Source organism: Macrotis lagotis, chromosome X (genome assembly GCF_037893015.1).
Source record: "Macrotis lagotis isolate mMagLag1 chromosome X, bilby.v1.9.chrom.fasta, whole genome shotgun sequence".
In the NCBI taxonomy this organism is placed as follows: domain Eukaryota; kingdom Metazoa; phylum Chordata; class Mammalia; order Peramelemorphia; family Peramelidae; genus Macrotis; species Macrotis lagotis.
In genome coordinates, this window is record NC_133666.1 from 238,225,258 (window position 1) to 238,244,462 (window position 19,205).

At 33.5% G+C, this 19,205-nt stretch overlaps 1 protein-coding gene across 3 annotated transcripts in view; it reads left to right on the top strand.

Moving 5' to 3' along the window:
• SSBP2 (single stranded DNA binding protein 2) overlaps window positions 1-19,205 on the top strand; it is a 404,380-nt gene that overhangs the window by 160,614 nt on the left and 224,561 nt on the right. For all 3 annotated transcript variants that reach the window (XM_074204890.1, XM_074204891.1, XM_074204893.1), the window contains one exon: window positions 377-461. In XM_074204890.1, coding sequence (XP_074060991.1) covers window positions 377-461 — 85 coding nt within the window. The remainder of the gene's footprint in view (window positions 1-376; window positions 462-19,205) is intronic.

A 19,205-nucleotide genomic window follows, 5' to 3' on the forward strand; every position in this document is an offset into this window, starting at 1 on the left:
CTGTTACTCTGGCTGATCTCTGGCTGATCCTCCCTCTGAGCCCAGACTGACCCTCCCATACTTGGCCAAAGCTGCTGCCAGAGACAGATCCTGAGGTAGATGTTCTTTCTCCTGGCTTTTCTTTCTGGGTTTTGTGGGTCGGATTTCTTTAAGAAGTTTGTTTCATGTGATAGATGGGAAAGAGATCAGGAGACTTTAGAACTGTGCCTGTCTTCTCTCCGCCATCTTGGCCGGAAGTCTGGAGGTTATGATATCTTAAGAAAATTTTGCTGAAGGAAAACATATCTTCTTCAAAATATTTTTGCAGTAGGGGAACAGACTTTTTCCCATACTGATGCTACTATGACTTGTCTTACTGTTATTTTATTTTTTATAGTGTATTTTGGGATCTCTACTGTGCAGCTCCAGAAAGACGTGAAACATGTGAACACTCAAGTGAAGCTAAAGCCTTCCATGATTATGTAAGTCCCATGCTGTGTTTGACTAAGTTTTTTTGACTAAGCATTTTTCTTTTTGAAATTTGAGGGCTTGAATAAACAGTTGTCTGTAATGTATAGGTCTTTGCTCATTTACATTTCTATTTATTACCACAGTCATGCTTTGGATTGGGAAAATTGCTTTTTAAAAATCAATAAATTATTACATCTGAGTTTTGGGAGTATATATAGGGTGGGTATAAAGTCATGATTCCAATTTATTAAAGTTAACCTTACTTTGAAAGAAAACTGATACTGAGTAAGCCAAGATTTATAAAAATTAAAAGATAATTACTATATGAAAAGATGGTTTGATGTACAAATCTGTTTGCCATAGAATTATGTCTTTCTGCATTTTACTTTTTCTTTGCCTTATAAAAATTTAATCTTAACTTTAATCAGCTCTTTGAGAAACATATTGAAGCAAAGTATATCCCTTTTCCCCAAATTGTTTGAGGAGTAAGGGACAACCAGAGATGGGGTGTGGAGGTTTGTATGCATCAATATAAATATGTACTTTTAATTGTAAAATTTATAAGGGAATGAAATGAGACACATTTTCAGTTATCTTGAATACACAGATGTGTATTGTAAATGACCAAGTAGGGAACTCCCAAATTATGCCCAGAGAGCTGATGATGCTAAGTAACAGAAATATGAAAAAATTTGGGTTGTCAGTTTGACAGAATATTTGAATACAGATTCAAGGATGAAAGGATATCTCAAGTTGTTAAGGAGGAAAAGCAGTAGCTTCTGGGGAATCAGGAAAAGTCTAGAAAGAAGTTAAAAGATTCTATGAAACATAAATAGGGGGAAGTGCATTCCAAGCATTTGGTGTTGCCAGTGTGAATGCATGAAGAAGGATACATGGTAGTATGGAGAACTGAGAAGCATTAGGGACCTGAAGCAGGTGGTGGGATACTGCAAAGATAGGTCAAAGCCAAGTTTGTGAAGGGTTTTTAAAAAGACAAATAGAGGATATCTGAAGAATGTGAATCTAGTGTTATCTTACAGTTGTAAATCTATGATATTGTCTTATTGGAAAATAATTATTTTTTTAATGTAGCTTTAAAAGACATGCTTTATTTTCCAATTGACATATATAATCTTGGGATTATTTCACTGTAGAAATTATCATCTCCAAGTAAATAAGTAGGAAGGTATCTTTTAACTTTCAGAAATTTATATTGCAACTAGGATTTTTTTGGAACACATCTGCTCTGTAAAATAAGGTGCATGTGTACATTTGATGAATAATGTGTTTGTTGTTATCCCTAAAAGGCTAGTTAGAATTCCCACTAGGTATACAGCATGAGAAAATGATCAATTATTTTAAATTTTAATAAAAATTGTAGAACTGTTTATAGAAGAAAATATTGAATTAGAAAAACACTTCCGGTAACCTTCATTTTAATTGAAAAACCTGAACCATTTTGTTCAGAAATGTTAAGAAATGGCCCAAAAAAAGTATTCTTACATAATCACTAATATAATGACTAATATCTACATGTGGTTGTTGATGGTCAGTTGTGATCGTGGTGGTTAGGACCTACTTTAAGGAATTTCTTTCTACCCATGCTAATCTACAGTTGTTTTACAATATACACATTTCTACACACTCTTGGTGAATAGCCTTCTCTACCAATGTAAGTTGATACCATCTCTGAAATTTATTAACCTTTAGAGACTTGTAGAAAAAGTGGGACGGGGACTTGTCTATAGACGAGTTGTGTAGCCATCATGGTTAAAAGGAAAGATTAGAACACACATCTTCCTAACAGAAAGGATTACCTCTGCCACTGCAGCAAGCTGTTTCTCACTTTATATGATGATTATAAAAATTCCTTAATATAAAGAATAATTTCTGAACTTAGTTATTGAAATTTGTGATTTTTGACTATATCTTTCCTACCACCAAATAAATCCCTAGAAATTTGCAAAGAATTTTTTGAGCTTAGTGAAATCATGATTATACTGTATGATCATATATTTGTGATCAATAGAATACTAATTGATGATTATTTTGATATCTGCTCAAAATTATGGAGATAAAATGTATTTTGATGTCTCTAACCTTTCCTTTATCTAGTGTGCTTTTCAGTCAGATAGCTTTTTTCCTTTGATCCCAAATGTCAAACCTACTCTCAGGAAGGATTCGAAGGATTCTTTGTGTTAAAGTATAATAATTAACTGATCAACTCAAAGTGTTTCTCTGGAAGGTATTTGAATTTGAATACATCAAATCTTAGGATAGTAATGATGATTTCTGTTGTGGAAAGTTTCATTCATCAGTGACAAATGAAGAAAAGTATTTTGAGAGAGCAGGGAACTTTCCATATCACCATATAGATCTTAATCTACTTTTAAAACCATTGCTGATGATAGAGTAAAACTGCAAGTTTTCTACATTGTCTTATCTATAAACAATTTGAGAGAGTAATTTCAGGGTTCAGTTTCCATTTTTAAACTCAACCTTTGCCTAGTACTATCATTTTTGGCTTAGCGCTTCTGGGAAGTAGAGTGGAAAATCCAGACCTTGATAGAATTTCCATTTTTTTAGGACTAATTATGCTATGACTTCCCACAGGTGGTGCTAATAATCAAAAAATGACTTTACTTTTTTTAAAGAAAGATTTTATTTATTTTGAATTTTAGAATTTTTCCCTTAATCTTGCTTCCCTCTCCCACCCCCATAGAAGGCAGTTTGTTAATCTTTACATTGTAAGAAATGACTATTTAAATAATTTCTTACATTTTAAACTTTGTTTTGTTCTTATCAGGACTTGCAAGTCTTCATGAATAAACTGGAAATAGAATGCCCTCAGGATTGTAAACATCATTTGCTAATTACTACATTCCTTATAGCTCATGCCCATCAGAGAACAATTATTCCCTTGAAAAGAAGAGTACTCCAGTTCAAAGATATTGGCATGGTAGAACTAGACTGTCCTGAAAAGTACCTTTGTCATAAAGCCAAGTCTGTCAGTGAGAAGAGGTTTCCATTTGATCAGTTAATTGTTCTAGCAGATCATTAGATTAATCTCTTGGAAACAATGAGAATGTTAGAGATAGAGAGACCTGTCTAGATCATCTGTAAGGAAAAGTTCCCAAAAGGTATATCCAGTTTTGACTGAAAATTTTCACTCTTTTGTAGTGTCTTAAAAGCAAAAGAAAGAATTTGAGGTGAGAGGGTTCTTTTGTTTTTTGTTTCATCAGTGGTTGAATGCTTCTATATATTCGAACTCTTTATTAAAGAGTAAGGTGTATGTTTTGAGAAAAGTACCAGTACCATGCTTTTCCTTTGATCCTGACTCTTTCCTTGTTTAGTTCGTGAATCTTTTCTATATCCATAGCATTGTCCTTAGTTTTAGAAAGATATCTTCCACTCCACTACAGGTACCTAATCATCTAGTACAGTGATTGTTCTGGACTTGTCAGATGACCTTCAGCACCAAATATAAATGCCACTGGGTTCTTCTGGGCTGTGTTTTTCTAGTCACCACATTTTCCAGAGCCCTTGGGACTCAGACATTGTGGGGCAACTAAGTCCTCTTCAGCTAAACAGGCCATATGACTTAGAAAGAGGGTTTTGTGTCTTATGGGAAGTAATTATATTGGCAGGCTGCTTCAGTTTTTATTTTCTAACTCCCTCTATTGTTGATTTCAAGACTCTTGATATCAAACTGACTTTTGAGTCCTGCTAAGATCTGACTTGGAGCAATAAGAAAAATGTACCCAGAAAAGTACATATTTGCTTCTTCACTTTTCATTATAGACCATTCAATATGGTTCAGATTTTGCCTCTAACATATATTAGCTATGAGTCTGTGGAGGAATCGAGTCACTTCCCATTGCCCCAGGCATTTCCAAAACTCTTTTCTGTTACATCATTTGCTATCTTTAAGTAGAGTAAGGTCCCCCCCCCCAAGTCTTAACTGCCATCTCTTTTTTTGAGATCTCTTTTAGTTTTAAATTACCCAAATAAATTACTAAAATAAAAAGTATTTTCTGAACAAACTGATGGTTGGAAGGAGGACTCAGAGGCCAGGTAGTCCTGCCATACCTGAACCAGAATCCCATCTGCAATATGCTGACAAATAACAATCCCAACAATTGCTTAAAGACTTTTAGGGAAAGGGAACCTGTTACTTCCTTAGGCAACTCATTCTACTTTTTGTCAGTTTTTCTTATTGGGAAAATTATCCCTTGTGAACTTAGATATCCTCATAGGAGTAGTGAAAACAAACACTATGGAGGCTCATGATCTGTAGTGCCAAATGGAAGTGGTCCTATAGAAAACCTAGAATAGCTGTTTTGGAGGCCCTTAAGTAGTAGAAGAGAATACTTCTTCAGGTACAATACACAAAGAAAAAATTCCTAAAGTAATTTTAATGAACTAATTCACAAGAAAATTCATAATAGAGCATTTTCACATGTATAGTGATCTTGGATAAGGGGCCTCTTGGGAACATATGTGATCAAGAATGCATGTGTGAAGGGCCAATTCATACTTCTGCTAGAGGACCACCTGTGTCTAGTGGTGATGTTACTCCTACTGTGCTTCCTGGCCTACTCCCTACTGGTCCTGCTCCACTCTGCATCTCTTCTGTCTACGTTCCTCTGCTGGGATTCACTGCTCTGTATTTATTGGACTTTGTCAGGGTACAATCTCCACTGGTGTCTGCTAACCCCATTATGACATCAGTGTACATAATGTTCACTGGTCTGTTGTTTTCCTTGTCTTGCAAAACATTTTTTAAGTGTTGTTGCTTGCCAGAGGCAATGTGTCTAAACCATACAAGACCAAGAGCATCTGACCCTTGCAGACTCTGGGAGCCTGAACCAACTCGCTAAGACTTAATTACTGAGAAATTGCTGACCTGCACTAGTAAAGGCAGTTTCCTCATCCAGAAGTTCCTTAGAACGTCAGTGAAATTACATGTCCCACTGTCCCTACTGTGTGTCAACACTGGGGATATACATTTAATTAGGACCTTGTGGAAAACAATACTTGTGTTGAGTGGAAACAAAGAAGATTTGACTCATGTGCCCTTGATAGTAGCAGTGTTACTGATAACTATCTAATGTAATTAATTTATTCCCCGAGATCTTCCTGACTTAGCTTGAAGATACAATTCAGAGGGAACAGAAGTTAAGTTGAGGAGCCAAGGTCATTGTTTCTCCATTCCGGCCTTTATTATGCAGATTAGTCATGGCACCCAGAAAAGCCTCAGTCTCTACCTTGCCCAAAGCCAGAGCCATTCTAAAGAGTATTCCCTACCCAGTGATCTTCAGTTAGACCCAGATAAAATGAGGCCAGTCTCCTTTTTCAAATGCCAGAGTCTCAAATGCTGAAAGTTGTAGACCTCTGGTTAGAAAGTATCCTGTACCTTATATGCTTTAAGGTGTCTAGGGTCAGAGGGTCTGGGTCCCAATCTTTTTTTTTTTTTTTGGTTAATTTATTCAAGGCAATGGGGTTAAGTGGCTTGCCCAAGGCCACACAGCTAGGTAATTATTAAATGTCTGAGGCTGGATTTGAATTCAGGTACTCCTGACTCTAGGGCCATTACTCTATCTACTGCACCACCTAGCTACCCCCCATGGATTCTAATCTTAAATCAATAGGCTAGCTATCCCCCATGGGTTCTAATCTTAAATCAATAGGCTTACTATCTAGTTTGACATTAAACAAGACATCTCTTTGTACTTCAGTTTTTGTTTCTGTAAACTGAATAGTTTGGAGTTGGACATGAATGATATAACTAAAGTGAGATTGTTGGACTTGTATGACTTCTGAAAGAATGCTCTGTATCAAAATCTATGATCCTAAATGACTTATTCTCTTGTTGATGCTTTTTAGTCTATCCATATGCTTCCTAAATCATACTCAGAAGTGAACACAGTACTGATCTGTGTAGAGTGTATTGCTCTTAATGTAACCAAAGATTGCATTAGCATTGCTGGTTTTCCATGAGATAGTCTTTATTCCTTCTCAGCTTGTCTACACCTGGGTCTTTTTTTCAGAACAACCACCTGTTAGGCTTGTGAAGTTGATTTTTTGAAATGGTATGTAAGACTTTACATTTGTCCATTTGAAATTTCATCTTAGAAGTTTTGGCCACTCTTCTAACATGGCAGATACTTTTTAGGTTTGTATCATTTTCAAACTGGAAAGGAATTTCAACAATCCATTATTCCCCAATACATTACTATCCAAGGTTGGGCAAGTTGAGAGAAGAAAAGGAGGATAGGTAGGGTCCATTAGGTGAGAAGGATGTAAGCACCACACTCATTAAGTTTGTGCCCATCTTGCATTTGTGCATTTCTCCATATAGTTCTATTAATGCATCTTAAAGCTATTGGGAAGAGTTAGAATACTTGTGTTGTGTGTTTTCTGGCCTTCCAGTTAGCATAATTTCCTTGTAAACACAGGCTTCTTCTGGATTATAAGTTGTCCCAGTAGTCTGCACAAAAACATCATTAATAAATGTTGAGTTGATTCACAGATAGTTTAAGCAATTCAAGATTCAAAAAAGATTTCTACATTTGTATCTTCCCATAATATTAAATTTTGAGAATCATTTTGCATATCATGCTGCTTTGATTATTTATAATTACTTCATTTTCTTTTAAATTGTATATAATGCATTCATAATAATATCTGTTTTATTATTTTAGATAAATCTTTAGGACAATTCTATTTAAAACATGTATATTTAGAAAAGTGAACACACTTTTATATGTTCAACAATTTTCTTCTTTTAAAAAAAAAGGAACAGGATCCTAAATTATGATTATAAGAGACTGAAAAAGGTATCTATTTTGGAGTTAATAAATAGCTGAGTTTTTAAAAATGAGAGAGTTTTATTGTGGTTCCAGAAAGCAATTTACATTGAGAGAAGCAGCTTTGTTTATTTTTTTTTGATTGTCCACAATTTTCTTCCAAAAAATGATAAGGCTTCTTTATGCATTCTTTTTCTACAATGTTGTATTTTGATCATGGTAGACTATCTATTAAATATATAATTCAATTAAATAAATATTTATTAGCCACTTACCATTTGTAGGCCATAATGGTAGGAATTGAGTCATTGCCATCAAAAATTTTATATTCTTCAAATTAGATAAGATTTTATTCTTAATTTTTAGTACGATATGTAAAATTTTAAGCAAAATTATTGTTTTTGGCAGTTGATTTCTGTGCTGTCAAGGGAGGTGGGGAGAAAAAGGGAGTGATGAGATCTCCAAGCAAGGAAAGTGCTTCTAACCATACCGATCTGTAACTGCTCTGAAATATACAGTTTTAGAGATTGGGACCCCAAGCAGTTAAATGACCTTCCCAGCATCATACTCCTTATGTTAAAAGGAAACCTTGAACCCAACGATTTCTGACCCTGAGATAGGCTTTCTATACACTATCGAAAACTGTGTCTCATAGATAAAATGAAAATGAATTATTCTTTCTAAAGAATTTGAATGCCATATTTTTAAAATTCCCTATTACTTAATAATTCTTCATTGTTTCTCCCTTTTATTTCTATCATATATATTCCTTTCTTCCTTATTATCATTTCATTGTCTGGATGCTTTTTATAATATAATGATTGCATATTAATGGTTTGAATTATATTACCAAATAGACTATGTATAACAAGGGAGGATCTACAACTTTGTATATTCAGTGTTTGGTTCACGTTGTCAATGTTCAAGAGACGATGATAAAGGATAATTACTTTTTTCTTTAAAAAAAGATCCAATCTCTTGACATTTTTAGGACCTACTAAAAATGTAATACTATTAGAGACAATTTTTGTATAAAGACATTTTAGCCTTTTTCTATTTCCAGTTTTCTAAAAGTTAGATTGTTATCCTTAGAGAGTTTTAGTAAGTCTTCTTTGTTTTAATAACAGGTAATGATAATGTACTGACAGAATCCTCTATCATTAAAATTCATGCAAAATCTGGCTTCCTCCTCCTACCTATGCAAACATATTTCCCACTTTTAACAGAAACCCCATATCTAACTAAGCCCATCTGGTTTCAAATGAACGAACAACATTTTTAAAAAAATTAAGGACATAGTGTTAGTGCTGATCTTTAGTAAAATTTTTAAAATGAAAAAAATAATAATTTTTATCATAGGATTTGGAGTAGCTTCCTTCAGCCTCTCTGGACATCTCAATGATTTCTGAAATTTTCCTTTCTTTTGATCCTAATACCCTCTAGTATGGATAGATTATTTGAAGTAAATTCAGTAGCTTATTCTTAAAACTTCCTTACCCTTTAAGTATAGCTCCAGAGCTCCTGTTCTAAGTTGGAATTTTCCAGTTTCCTTTTCAAGCTTTTATAAAGCATGCCCTCAGTCCATATGTAGATCATTCTCATGAAAGAATAAAATGTATATATTGAGGTAAATAAATGAAATCACTACCATTGTATATCTTAGGGAATTAAATATCTCTCTCTCTCTCTCTCTCTCTCTCTCTCTCTCACTTTTAGAAAGATTTTATTTTATTTATTTTGAATTTTACAATTTTTCCCCTCATCTTGCTTCCTTCCCCCAATCCCCCCCCCCATAGATGGCAGTCTATGTTTTCTATGTGTTTTCATGGTATACAGTGATCTAAGCTGAATGTGATGAGAGAGAAATCATATCCTTAAAGGAGGAAAAATAAAGTATAAGAGATAGCAAATTACATAAGATAATGTTGAGGTTTTTTTTTTTAAATTAAATGTAATAGTCACTGATCTTTGTTCAAACTCCACAATTCTTTCCTGGATAAAGATGGCATTCTCCATTGCAAAAACCCCCAAATTGTGCCTGATTGTTGCACTGATGGAATGAGCAAGTCCATTAAGGTTGATCATCACCCCCATGTTGCTGTTCAGTGTACAATGTTCTGGTTCTTTTCATCTTGCTCAGCATCAGTTCATGCAGATCCTTCCAGGCTTCCCTGAATTCCCATCCCTTCTGGGGCTGCTGTAAATATTTTTGTGCAAATGATGTTTTTACCCTTTTTCACAATCTCTTCAGTTATAGACCCAGTAGTGGTATTGCTGGATCAAAGGGTATGCATATTTTTGTTGCCATTGGAGCATAATTCCAAATTGCTCTCCAGAAAGGCCGGATGAGTTCACAGCTCCACCAACAATGTCCCAGATTTCCACATCCCTTCCAACATTGATCATCAAATCTCTTTTAAACATATATTTACACATGAGTCAAGTAATTTTTAGGATGATTGTTGACTCATATTGGTACCTCTTCCTAGTTAGGAATCCTACAGCTCATAGGAAGTCTAAGACCTGTATACTTTTTCAGGGGATTTTTAGGGAATTCTTAATAGTTATCTATAATATCACTACACATCTTGCTTTATAGCTATAATTTAGCATCTGAGATTCTAAATGAAAAGGAAAATAATATGAAATAATGAAATATTAATAACATATATTTAGTCTCAATGACTCTAGGGTAAGAAAAAGGTCTTACAAATCACAGTGATCTGAACACTTAAAAATTTATTAGAATAGGAAACCTTTTATTATTATTTATATTATTACAATCTTTAAAATAGTCTGTTTTGTTATAGTTAATTGGCATATATAGATAATTAATTTTGTGATTAATATAGGTTCATTTCTTAGATTAGTGGCTTCCTTATCTCAGTCATAGTAAAATGAGGTGTTTGGACAATATGACTCCAAAGTTCCTTTTAGCTCTATAGCCAAGATTCTAAGATCCTGGGCAGCAACTGAGGACTTGTGATGTTAGGGATCATGTGTGCTGAGGCATTGGGGAAAAGAATTTGTAAAAATCTTTGGGATTTTATAATTTTTCCTTTGTTTATTTCCTTTTAGTTTCATCTTTAAATGTCCCCAGGATGATCTGACTTAATTGGTTCTCTCTCTCTCTCTCTCTCTCTCTCTCTCTCTCTCTCTCTCTCTCTCTCTCTCTCTCTCTCTCTCTCTCTCTCTCTCCCCCCTCTCTTTAGACTTTTTCCTTCCTTTTCACTAGTTCTCATTGTTGTCTAAGGTACTACTTCATCTTCTATGTTATTCCACTGTAATATTTTTACATACAGGTTTTATATTCTAGTTCAACTGTGATGCCATAACTCTTTACTTAGCAAAGACATCTTGTATATACTGGCTGAGATGGTCTCTCAGTGTTTTCCATATCACTGTGGCAATTGACTTACATTCATGAAACTTCTTTAGGAAGTGATGTCTTAGTCTATGTCAAGAGCTGTTCTTTTATCCATTTTTTTTTGCATGAATTACTCCTTTAATTAAATTAGAATTAGAATTGCTTTGATTCCTTAACAATCATAATTTTATTCTATTCTGATGTAGTATTGATTTTGATCTTTGATTTAATAAGTCATCAGTCTAACTCTAATAGACATTTAATTTAGAAATTATTCCCATATTGCAAATGATTTTTGTTTGTTAAAATACAATATTTCACATTTTTAATATTTGTTATGTTCAGTGTTTCTTCTTGAAGAAACTGTTATTAGTGGCTAGGTATTATGGGTCTATATTGTCTAAATATTCTTGTTCCCTCTTGTAGTTTACTTCTCAACCTTGTTCTTTAAAAGATTTTGGGATACCTTTCCCTATGACTGCCTTTTCTTTGAAGTGACTGAGCATTAAAGGATATGACAATTTAATCTAGTGGGTGTTAATGGCAATAACTATCTTCACAGAGCATTTTAAAGTTTTCAGGGCACTTTCCAAACATTATCTCTTAAGTTTCATAACATCACTAGGTAGGTACTCCAGACAATATATTCCCTATGTGGAAGCTCAGGCTTAGGGAGTTTATAAGCCCATAGATACATGGCTCAGTATCATCAAGTAGGATTTGAATCAAGGTTTTCCTAATCTTAGACCAGAACTTTATCTTCTATGCCAAGCTACTTCTTTTTCATCAAGCTTTATTTTTAATTTAATTTAATTTTAAATTTTCTACAGCAAGAAATAGGACATATGTGTTTGGGATTTTTGCAAATGTTTACAATGAGCACTGCAATACAAATATTCAATTGCACTGTCAAATGATGCTTTTTGTTGGACATATTATGAAACCACCTCCACTTTCCTTTTTTTGTCTCTCCAAGAAGATGAGCCATCTATCCAATTAACTGCAACTTCCTTTTGACTCAAGTTTCTTTTGTAGTAAGACTGTGACAATTTATGATTCAATTCCTTTGAATAGTATATTTGCTCATTGGACTTCTAGACATGACTCACATTTTGAGAACCGTCAGATGGTATTTATAGTTGTTTTAAAATCTAAGGATTCTTAACATTCTCTACTCCTTTTCAACCATTGCCACCAACACTGAAGGTGTGTTAGTGGATCTTAAAGAACTAAGGACCATATTTCCTATATTTTATAAGTTACCATGGTGAAAGTTCATCTCTTCCACCCTCAAACATCCAATACTCCTGTTGATGTGGAACTATAACCATAAATCAGATGTTGAAAACAAAAGAACAAAAGCAGATAAATTTCTTGTACATCTTTTCAGGTTTTATTGGAACAACAAATAGAAATTCAGCAGATCAACAATCCCTACTCCTTGAATGTTTACCCTATTAGTGATGGGCCTTTCTGTAGTACTTATAGGACTGGTTGTTATGTCCTCATTGCATCATTTTCATTGTGATCATAATAACAAATGGTGTTTAGGGATTAAAGTTTAGAAAGTCCTCAAAATACATTATCTTATCTCAGTTGTAGAATTATTATGTTCTGTACTTAGAATGGCCATGGAAATTTAGATATAATACATTTGAAAGTTGATAGTAAATGTTTTAGGATTTAAAGAAATGAACAAAGTAGACTGTAGTCACTTTGGAAGACTTATGGAAATGGGATATGAACATTGAGTAATATAGTATATATACACACACACATATATATATATATATGTATATATATATATATATATATATATATGATCTAAATTATATGGACATGAAGAAAGTGAATTTCTGGCAGAGTCACAGCATTAACAAGGAAAAGGGTTAAGTAAGATATGGATGGAACAATAACTGAGGATGTTAAGTCCACTCTAAATTTCTTCATATGATAATTGCTCTGTTACTCAGATTCTTATCTAATCTATATTCTATCCTTTTGGATTCTTAAACTACTCTTTCTAGCATGTAGTATTTTCTTTATTGAACCTTCTTAAGACTACTTCTCATTCTAATGAAATAATGTTCTGGTTTTGATTAAATGAAATATCCCTTATAAAATTTACAGTTTTTCAAATTTCATTGAGATTCAACTATAGTGTCCAATTCAGGTAGGCTAAAGTTATGCTTTATTATTCTAGTTTTATTATTGGAGTATGGAATTTCTACACATAGGGATGCTATGCCACCATTGTCTGGCACCACCTCCCCCATTATTTTTCTATCTCTTTATAGAATTTTTAGCTAGATGTTACTGTCTCTCATTGGCTTTACTGTTCCTCCCAAGTCTCTGAATATTTATTATTTCAAATACTTACTTTTTTAGTCAAAAAATCTCCCCCATTTCCCATTTGTATTGATTGTTTTTTCAAGATAACCAATTTCCAACTCACTAGTCTAGTGTGACTTTTATCATTTGAATCTCACAGTCTTCTTCATGTAAAAAATTCTCTTCAGTTTTTACTTTAAACCTTTTGCTACTTATAAAATTTAAAAAAGGATTTTTATTAAAAGCAATAAAACTATTTAGCAACAAAAGTTTGTGCCAACAATGGTTAAGACTTGTTTTATGGATAAAAATTAATCTTTGAAAATTTATCTAAAGAAGCCTAAAATATACACTCTCTCTCTCTCTCTCTATATATATATATATATACACACACACACACACACACACACACACACACACACACACACACACATATATATCTACTATATCTACTATTCGAAATTTAGGTGGCTAGGTGGCATAGTAGGAGCGGCTAGGTGGTGTAGTGGGGGCGGCTAGGTGGCTTAGTGGATAAAGCACTGGTCTTGGAGTCAGGAGTACCTGGGTTCAAATCCGGTCTTAGACACTTAATAATTACCTAGCTGTGTGGCCCTGGGCAAGCCACTTAACCCCATTTGCCTTGCAAAAACCTAAAAAAAAATTTAGCCAAACAAATCAGTTGAGACCTTGAAAAATTCAGTACAGTATTCTGCTATTTGGGAATATTGTGATAATTGAATTTTCTGTTTTATATGACTAGGTGGTGGTATTTAGAAATAGACTTCAAAATGAGAAAATATCAAATATGTAATATTTATGTTTCAAATTGATATGAGAATGATAATATATGAGAATGTTATATGGTTATATGTCTTTTGAGAATGCATGACACTGGAATAACATGTTAATACCATGTTAAAAAATGAGGATATTTTTCAGTACAGTAATAAGTACATTTAACATCAAAGATAAAGCAGAAAAAGGCATCTATCAAAGCTATACTTGTGACATCAATGTCTGGCAGATGATGGCCATGTGTTGATTCATTTTCTGGAATGAAAGAGATTAAGTAGTTTTGCTTCAACAAAAACAATGCTGTATGTTTTTAAAGAATAGAAAGATGATTATTTGGAAAGGGTCCAATAATCAGGTGGTGAAGATTATTCCTACATCCAGTAGTTTAGTAATTGAGAATTACATTTTCTATAAAAGTATAAAAATTATCATTTTTCAATAAGAAGACAATAAGTACATAATTTTGTGTAGGATTTCATTAATGCTTACAAACCTAGTTAATGGGAATATTAATAGAAATTAGGTATCCTGAATCCTAGGCCACAGTTTTCTTTGGCTATATGTGGCTCCCTTATTTTATGGGGAAAAGGTTTGTCTAATGTTTCCTTCTCACTCCTGTTTCCAGTGCCTTCCTATCCTTCTTAGATACTTATATTCTATTAATGCTGCACCAAAAATATTCTCAACCAGAGGGTAGGAGGGGGAGGGGTCTTGAATTGTTCCCTACTTTTCCAACCCATAAAAAAACTTTTTCATTTTATTCCTTTAGGACCTTTGTTCTAATAAGTGACATTCAGTGATGATGAATTTTAAGCAGATTAACTAATCTAGCAGTTTAACTGCTAGTTACTTTACACTTAATTTTGTCTATTAGAGTTATAGATAATAGCATATATAGAGTTTTTGTGTCAACAAAAATTGCTTTTTTTTTCTTGAGAATTTCAAAAGTCCTGGGTCTTAACCTTTGGCAACTTTTATTTGACTTCCTTGGAGAAATTGCTTGTTAGAAAAATTATTAGACAGTAGTATTCTAGTACACATTTTTTTAAATGCTTAGGATTTAAGTTCAAGGTGGAGTCCTTTCAAAGAAATACTTCTGTCAGTTTTATGAATCAGTGGATCAGCTAATGTTAGTTTTATCTTGTTTGATTTCAAGATGAAAATAGCTAATAGTTCTGTAACATGACTCTTATTTCCAATATTATTTAATCTTTTCTTTCATTTTAGAAGGAATGCTTTTTCTTATTTTTAAAAATTATTATTTATAAAATGTTTGCTATTTCTGTTATTTATTAAAGGAAAAAATAATAGACAGTAAGCAGTCTCTAGAGAGAGACAAATAATGCTGCTTTTCTCCCACCAAGGTAGCCTTTCTCAGACAAAATAACCAGAGGGTTCATAACAAACGCAACATGAGGGACCCAGGGAACAGCTGTTTGCTTTGGGACTCATCTGGTAAGAAGCTGCTAAAAACAATGTATCCTTGACTGCTATGCTTAGTAACCTTCTTGGTGCTAAGGTAGTTAAGGGTCTTTATATTTCAAGTCTGGGACATTTTTAATTTAAGTGTTTAAATTAAGTTAATATTAGAGAGTTATCTCAATTTCCCTGATTATGTACAAATTTGCTTAAAAGAGGTATACTTCCCCCCACTTTTAATTTATTTATTTTGAATTTTATAATTTTTCCCCTAATCTCACTTCCCTCCTCCCACCCCAACAGAAGGCAGTTTGTTATACTTTATATTGTTTCCATGGTATACATTGACCTAAGTTGAACGTGATGAGAGAGAAATTATATCCTTAAGTAAGAAAAATAAAGTATAAGAGATTGCAAAATTACATAATAAGATATTGGATTTTTTTTAAATTAAAGGTAACAGTCTTTGGTCTTTGTTCAAACTCCACAATTTCTCTGGATACAGATGGTATTCTCCTTTGCAGATGGCCCCAAACTGTACCTTGATTGTTGAACTGATGGAATGAGCAAGTCCATTAAGGTTGATCATCATCCCCATGTTGTTACTAGGATGTACAATATAAAGAGGTATACTTTTTAAATAAGCAGCTATCATGTCTTTTTTCCAGATTTCATTAGGCCATTTTTGGCATTCACCCTTCTTGCTTACTTGGAGTCCATCAAATGAAAGCTGTTTAAAAAATTAAATCACAGTAATTCATTTATAGAAATAAAACTATTCTTATCTCTTTATACAAAAAGGAAAAAGAAATAATATTATTTTAAGATCACATATTTTTTTAAATAACTTACGTAGGGTTACAATTTTCAATGCCTTTTTATCCTCCTTAGTTAATTCTAGCCTTCAAGTACTTCACCATACATAGGAAATACAGTATCTTAGGCCTGAATTATACCCTACTTTTTTAACCCATGAAAAACTATCCTTTATTTTACTGATAAGTGTTCTGATAAGTGACATGGATTGGTGAAGGACTTTGATAAGGTGAACTAATCTAGCTAAATTATATACCCTAATTCACAAATTTCCAAAGATTAAATATAAATAAAAATAAATAAAAATAAATGCTAATGTTTGGAGAAAAGTATGGTGGAGATTTTTGATGCTGGGGTAGTTTGGATTCAAGTCTGGTAATGGAGTACAAATTTCTGGTCATAGACTTTAAGGTGGTCAGAAAATTTCCTTGAAAGTGTTTCTTTTGGTTAATCAAGAAGCACAGGATAGAAAGAATACCAGGAAGCAATTAATCCACCCTATCCAAACCTGAATAATAATCCTTTTTGCAATATAATATGCAAGTATGAAGACTTTCAGTGAGGAAGTACCCACTATTTACCAAATCATCCTATCCTATTCGATAGCTTTTTTTTTAGGGTTTTTTTTGCAAGGCAGTGGGGTTAAGTGACTAGCCCAGGACCACACAGCTAGATAATTATTAAGTGTCTGAGGCCAGATTTGAACTCAGGTACTCCTGACTCCAGGGCTGGTGCTCTATCCACTGAGCCACCTAGTCATCCTGATAGCTTTTCTTAATTAAGTTTTTCCTTATATCAAGGCTAAATCTTCTTTCTTTTTATTCCTTCCCACCCTCCATCACACTCCCACCCACTCCCAAACCTGGTAATTTTTCCTATGAAAGGAGAGAGGAAGAAAGAAGAATAAAATTTAGCAGCTATTTAAGCCATTGAAGATAGTTTTTATTATGCCCTCACATATTCTCTTCTCTAACTTAAACATCTCAGTTCTTTCAAACCTTTCATGGCAACTCTTCCTTATATTGTTTACAATCCTTTGAAATCTTCATCTTATCTCAGTATTCTTTCCAAAAGGAGCTCCCAAAACTGAACACAATACTTCAATATTGTGTGGCCAGTGCAATCATGTGGACAAGTGGGACCATCAACTCTCTTTTCCTAGATCCTATGTCTCTCTTAATGGAACTCATGATCTTATTGGTGGTTTTTTGGCTGCCATGTAATGCTACTAATTCAGTTTTTGTCCATTATAATCCCAAACTACCATCTAACTACATATTGTACTTATAATTTTGATTTGTTTAACTCCCCATTTAGACTTTATCTTTATCCTTGTTAAGTTTCTACATTTTTGGAGTAAGAAATTCAATCAAGTAAAACCATTCCAAATACATTTAAGGATGAAATTGGAAGGCAAACAAAGAAATTTAAAGAATATCAGTAATCGCCAGATTATATATTTACCAACCAAGGCACAGTGGAGAGAGTGCTGACCTTAAGTAGGGAAGATTTGAATTCAAATAGCCAAAGATAGTTATCTTTGGTGATTCCAGGCAAGTCATTTCACTTCTCTTTGCCTCCATTTCCTGATCTATAAGATGGGGATAATAATACTACCTACCTCCTACAGTTATAAGGATTAAATGAGATAATCTTTACAAAGTCTCTGGCAAGTTTTAAAGCACTTTTTGAGTACTAGTCTTTGTTATTATCATAGCTACTTTCCCTCATGGGCACCCTTTTTTAAAATTTTGTTTTCTTTTTAAGCCTGAGTCTCTTTAGCCCTCCCAAGCTCAAAGAGCTGCATCATTCATGGGCTAAACCCCATTGTTGATTAATGCAGTAGCTTTATACCTTGATCTATTTTTGGTGTTGGACAGTTTGCCCCTCTTTAGGTAACCTGGTAACCCTCTGCTTTCAATATATATTTATTGCATATTCATTTCATTGATTGATTCCAGAAGCAGCATGTATACCTGATCAGCTTTTCTCCTACTACCGCCTAGAACTCTGCAGTATTAATAGTCCATCAACTTCAGCCTCCCTACTAAGGAGAGATTATATGCATACTTTACTATACCTGTCTCGAGGTAATTCTGAAGATGACCAATACACACAAGGACATGTGTGACAAATTATAGAAAAAGAAACATGTAGACTAGAAATTCTCAAATTTAGTATTTTGAACACTATAATTTTAAAAATTGAGAGCTTCAAATTTTGTTCATGTAAGACATAGCTATTAATACATATATTAAAGATAATTTATTCATTCATTTAAAATAACAAGTCCATTGCATTTTTTTTTTAGATTTTTCAAGGCAATGGGGTTAAGTGGCTTGCCCAAGGCCACATGGCTAGGTAATTATTAAGTGTCTGAGGTTGGATTTGAACCCAGGTACTCCTGACTCCAAGGCCAGTGCTATATGCACTGTGCAACCTAGCTGCCCCAAGTCCATTGCATGATAATGAAATATATTTTTATGAAAAATTACCATATTTCCAAAAAACAAAACAAAAAAGAGTGATGTTTTACATATTTTTGTAAATTTCTTCAACATCTTCCCTAATGGAGATAATTAGATTCTTTTATTTGATTCTGCATCCAATTTCTTGTTATGTTTTTTTTGGCTGCTGTTTTTTGTTGAAATATAAGAGAAAATCTTATCTCACACAGGTATATAGTTGGAAAAGGGAAGAGAATTTTAATAGATAATAACTTGGTATTATATAAAAATAGTCTTGACCTTGAGGTTCCTCCGAAAGGGAACACCCTTTGAGAACTGCTCATGTAAAAATTTACAACAAAATTCTCAAACAGATTGCATCTTTATAATCCCTTGGCACCTCTTATGTTTGACATGATCTTTAAAAAAAGGTCACTGACAGTGACTCAGTAATTCCATTTATCAGTTTCTTGGAGTATTCTGGGTCCCTTACTTGAATTCATCAGAGCAATGAGATGTTGATTTGTAGAAAGAAATGAAAAATTATTAAGTGCTGAATATGTGCCAGGTATTGAAAGAGTTAGGAATGCAAATGGAAAAGAGACAATATTTCTAGCCCAAGAAACATGCCTTCTGAATGGGGAAGACAACATATATAGGGGTATGGTGTTTGTCCTAAGAGGTCCTCAGAGGTTGAGTATGGAGATGTTGGACATTCAGTTGATACACTCTTTCCAGAAACATTGGTAATGTTAATTTAAGTATTGTACC